The 5,377-nt window shown below is 33.4% G+C and overlaps 1 protein-coding gene across 1 annotated transcript; it reads left to right on the forward strand.

The window, feature by feature from the left end:
- On the forward strand, positions 1–855 carry LOC110030114 (transcription repressor OFP7-like; the record flags this gene model as incomplete). The annotated part of the gene is made up of 1 exon (XM_020732727.1): positions 1–855. A coding segment is annotated over one exon (741 nt), but the record flags the coding sequence as incomplete, so codon positions are not given.
- Positions 856–5,377: the final 4,522 nt, after the last annotated feature.

A 5,377-nucleotide genomic window follows, 5' to 3' on the forward strand; every position in this document is an offset into this window, starting at 1 on the left:
CGCCGCCGTCCCCGCCGCCCTCCTCCTCCGGCCCCCCCTCGCCCCAACCTCTCCGTCTCCGCAACCGCCGACGCCGAAGCAGACGATCTATCTCGGGCACGCGAAACACCTGCTTACCTCTGGCGCAAAGATGAAAAATGGCACCCCGTCTCCTACGACGGCTCCACCGCCGCCGCCGCCGCGGCTGCCGCTTCTACACCCCACCCGCGCCGCCACCGCCGGCGAAACCCCAAGAAAAAACCATCCAATAACCCCAACCCCTCTTCCCGAATGTTCTCCAGCGACGACGATGATGGAGAGGAGGAAGACGAGGAAGACGAGATGCTAGTTTCCTCGACGGAAGATAACTCCTTTGAGATGACGGAGCTGAGATTAAGGAGGGCGGCGATGATGGAAGGAGCGAAGTCGATGGAAAGCAGGACGACTTCGCCGGGGAGGAGATTGTCGCCGTGTTTGGGAGGGGAAGGGGAGAGCTTGGCGGTGGTGAAGCAGTCGGAGGATCCGAGATCTGATTTCAGGAGATCGATGGCTGAGATGGTGGTGGAGAAGGGGATTTATGAAGCCAAGGAATTGGAGCAACTTCTTCATTGCTTTCTGTCCTTGAACTCGCAGCATCATCATCAGGCTATTATAGATGCGTTTACGGATGTGTGGGTGGCGCTATTTCCCGCGACGCCGTTTACTAGGAGTCCGGGACCGGGGAACGGTTCGCTTTGGCAGAGTGGGAATGAAGGGGAGTGAGAGGTGGGGGGTGGGGGAGGAAGATGATGGAAAGGTTTGTTTTTTATTATTATTTGGATTTGATTTTGATTAATAATTGTGTTGGAGTTTGGAGAGGAGATGTGAGGATTTCAAGAGTGCAAGATTCAGTACAATTTGTTTGTTTGATTTGTTATGGTTTTATGTTCTTAGTTCATGGTTATTGACTGTTAACTAATGTATAAAATCTGTTTTTTTTTTTTTAATTATCTATCATTTTTTACATTAAAATATAAATTTATAAAGTTTTTTTTTTTTTAGATATTAAATTTAAGAAAAAAATGATTTTTATTAAAATTTAATGGTTATGACTGTGAAATTTAGGTTATTGCTAGATGGTGTAAGTGTGATGATCAGTATAAATGTGGGGAGTGAAGTGAGGGAAATAAGAAGATGAGAAGTTGATGAATTAAAAACTCTCAGCTTGTAGAAGTTGATGAATTATACTTAATCTCACATCCCTAAAAGATTCAACATGTGAATTTTGATGTTGGGGAAGATAATTTGAAAATTAAATGCAAGAGGGCTAGTTTTGTAAATAGCAATATTTTCAGTGTTTTTTATATTTACATAAAACAAGAGTAATATAATAATATTATCATTATTTTCTAAAAGCGGATATTCTGTTCTTCAAAAAACAACTGAGCCCTGGAGACTATCTGCTTTGAACTCACCAACTCGCTGACTTCAATAAGAGCTCAAAAAATTTATCAAATTGTATTTTAGTGCTTTTATTAATCTCATTTAAACTAACCCAATGCTAATCTAACCCCACCAGTATTTGATTACTTAACAGCATACTTAAGCATAAAATTAAGGGCTGTTTAGCATAATTTTTTATTAATTTAATTCACTTAAGGGCTGTTTAGCATAATTTTTTATTAATTTAATTAACTTTTATTTAGTTAATATTTTTTTATTATTTAAAAAATTTTATAATAATCATAATAATTTAAAGAAATTTAATAATCATAATTATTAAAAAAAGATCTTAATTAACAACTAACAAATATATAGCTCCTGTAATTTGGATATGCACCTTATCTTTTAATATTATATATATATAATGAAATGATCGTTAGTGTCAACAGCTTTACCTACCAAATCTCATCATGCCTAATGGCCCGCCATTATTCAGCTTATGTATCAGCAACATGCATTAAGAATTTATTGAAAGGGTCACACGGTAAGAATAATAATAAAAGAAAGATTTACATGCATACCATTCAATTCTTATGTATTTGCATATATAACACCTAAACTTCAACTTTTACATATATGCCACCTTAAAAGTTAAAAAAACACCTTTTTTTATGTGAAATGAAAGAATTGGGTGGTATAAATGTAAAAAATAAAATTCAGGTGTTGGATATGTAAATTCATAGGAATTGGGTGGTATGTGTATATGTAAATGCCCCTTAATAAAAAATAACTAAAACCTGAATGCATAATAGGACAAAAACAGTATGTAAAATGGTCGCCATTCTTGCCATTTGGAGACTAAAAGCTTTGAGATGCCGGAAGCATTTCCCCTTCATGATTAGCTGTTAATTTGCATTAATTATGCATTATAATATCTAATTTAAGAGCATATTGTGTTGATTTCTCTGTCTTTTGTGTTAACGTATTATGGAAAGTGAGCCAGTTGTGACAAACAGATGATATTTTCAGCTGAAGATGGAACTAGTTTTAATTTTTAAAATAAAATAGGAGGGCATCGTACAAATCATTATTCGGACCAACGAAGAGCCGGATGGAACCCGGCCCGCCTTCCTATACAAGCCAGGAGGTCAATCGGCTAATTGTAGGTTTGTTTTGCATTTTAGATCGCTGTCAAATTCCGTTTAGGGAATTGTTTTTCAAAAATTTTTATGGTGGGAAATTGATTTTTTCAACCTTATATATAATATGTTAAAGTACATTGCTTATAAGAAAGTTGCGAGCCTTTTTTTAAATATATATATATATATATATATATATATATATAATTCTCAAAGCAAACTTCTAAAGCTTCATTTGAGACCACTTCACACTTCAAAAAAGTTGTTATACAGGACTTTAGAGCAGAAACAAAAAAAATGAAAAAAAAAAAAGTTAGAAAATGATATATTTTAATGGCCCTACTTAAAAAAAATTTTGAAAAAAAATCAAAATACATTATGACCGCTTGAGGCGTCCGTATGCAATAATTTTTTAAAAAGTTGGTATCATTTATAAGCTAAAAGGCAAGAAAATCCCATAAAAAATCATCACTGATACAAACAGAAAAAGCATCACAAACAAGCACGAAATGGGTTAAGGGAAGGTACAATAGTCGATCGAGATCGAGTATCCCGCCAAAAAAATCTCGAAGAATATCCGGCTAGCATCCCATTGATCATGCCGTCGGCTATGACATGGGTAGGAGCAGAATGCGGGAGCTCTTCTTCGCTGACGTGAAGCTGGGTAATGGAAGGTCTTCAACGGTTATTTTGAAGAGTATCTAACAACAATTCTGTACTAAACAGATGCATCGCATTCGTCGGGGTTCTCTGGATCAGAATGGGACTCTACAGTGCTCTCAAACGAGGCCTACCACCCAAAACGGATCATAAATGTATAGAAATGATATATATCTAAATATGTCATTTTTTTAGGACTTACCCTCAATAAATAGAAGATATTAAATGTATATCAGGATTTTTAACGCTCTTCACGTAAATTCTTTTTCATAAGAAGATTTACAATTGTACCACTCAATTCTCATGTATTTACATATCCAACACTTGAAATTAAATTTTTACATATACGTCATCTTATCACTGTATGAAAATGTGTATTTCATTTTTTCAAAATTAAAATAGTGATATCTTTGACGTGATATGAAATTTTTTGTCGCGTAAATATAAAAAATGAAGTTTTAAGTGCTAGAAATGTAAATACATAGAAAATGGGTGGTATATGTCTGTAAATGCCATTTTTATTGAATCTGTGAAAGTGCAAACATAACTTGAGTCCAGAAATCTTATTCAATTTATTTTTTTTATTTATTAAAATTTAGGAATGGTGATGGTTTAAACAGTTTATATTGTAACAAAAATAAATATATTCTTAATTTTAAGCATAATTTATGATAATTCACTAAATATTACTTCTATTGCATACTGAAATATTCCTAATATTATATCAAAGTTCCTCTCAAAAATGAATAATTTGAAAAACTAAACAAAAATAAAAAATATGAAAAGTCTAACCTAATTAAGATATTATCATCTAAATAATATAATGATCATTCATTCCTTGCTATAGGATGGGAGACTTCGCTAATTCTCCTTACTATCTTCAAAGTTTCAATGGTACTTTGCTAAGCTTGAAACCTTCGTAGCTCCATCCTTTGCAAGAAATAGTTTAGCTATGTTATAGTCTTTTGACTATTTACATACGGTCTATAAAATTATCAAATTAGTCCTCAAATTCTTTAAATTATTCTTTTAAGACTCTCGCATGGGGACTGCTTCAGCCCCAATTAGAGCTTGGGGCTTAATTTGACATTTTTTATATTAGGGACTAAAATGGCTTCATATAAACAGCTAGGAGACTATTTTAACATTTTACTCTATTTTATTTCAAGTTTTATAATTACTAAATAATGTTATATTATTATCTTAAAACAATTTATGGTATAATAGTATTTACATAGTTGTAAAATAGTCCTTTACACAAACTCTAAGGTATAAAAAAATAATATTTTAGATGGTGCGCATGTAAAATAATCCACCTAAAAATTCCTCCTTTTGGGCATCATTGAAATGATTGAATGGGCATCTTCCAACATGGTCAAGATTGTAGTATGGCACATGCTTTTCTTCAATATTAGGCATCCATTAAATAAATTATTGGCAGAATGGACCCCATTAAGGCTAGAAGTCTTAAAAGAAAAGCAAAAGTCTTAAATGAGAGGAATTTATTAAGAAATTATGCAGGAACAAACAAGATTACGGATATTGCATGGACAAATAGATCAAACAAATAAATCTAAGTTATTTCAAATGCATTCTCCTAAAATTATTTTTGACATGTAAAGTAGATGCATAATTAAATGATGTTTAATAAGTTACTTGTACTGAATAAATATTTACTCTTTTAAATTAGAGCACGAAAATATTTGCATTTGAAAATACATTAAAGTTACTCAAATAATCCCATGGTAATCCAAGCTAATGCTGATTTAATATTTAAAAAAACATAATTTTAAATTGAACAAATAATTAGAGAAAGCGACATCTGAAGAAACAAAAAAACTGAACCAGTTGCCCTTTGGTGGCTTCAAAGAAAAACACAGGAAAAAAAACCGTACATCAATACTATCATCATATTTATGAGAGTTTGGTGCCACCTTGACGAAAAATTATTGCATACATACAATGCATGCAGAGATGCATGCGGTGTCAGATCCTGACCGTAGATCACGGTAATCTAAGTGAAGCCCACTTTAAATTATATTTTTTTCAAAAAAAAATTTGATTGCATCCTGATAGTAGATCACCGTGATCTACAATCAAAATCTGACATCGTATACATCTCTGCATGCGGTGTATATATACAATAATTTTTCCACCTTGAAGCTTGCACGCATGTT

The sequence above is a fragment of the Phalaenopsis equestris genome, unplaced genomic scaffold (genome assembly GCF_001263595.1).
Source record: "Phalaenopsis equestris unplaced genomic scaffold, ASM126359v1 Scaffold000002, whole genome shotgun sequence".
NCBI classification, from domain to species: Eukaryota; Viridiplantae; Streptophyta; class Magnoliopsida; order Asparagales; family Orchidaceae; genus Phalaenopsis; species Phalaenopsis equestris.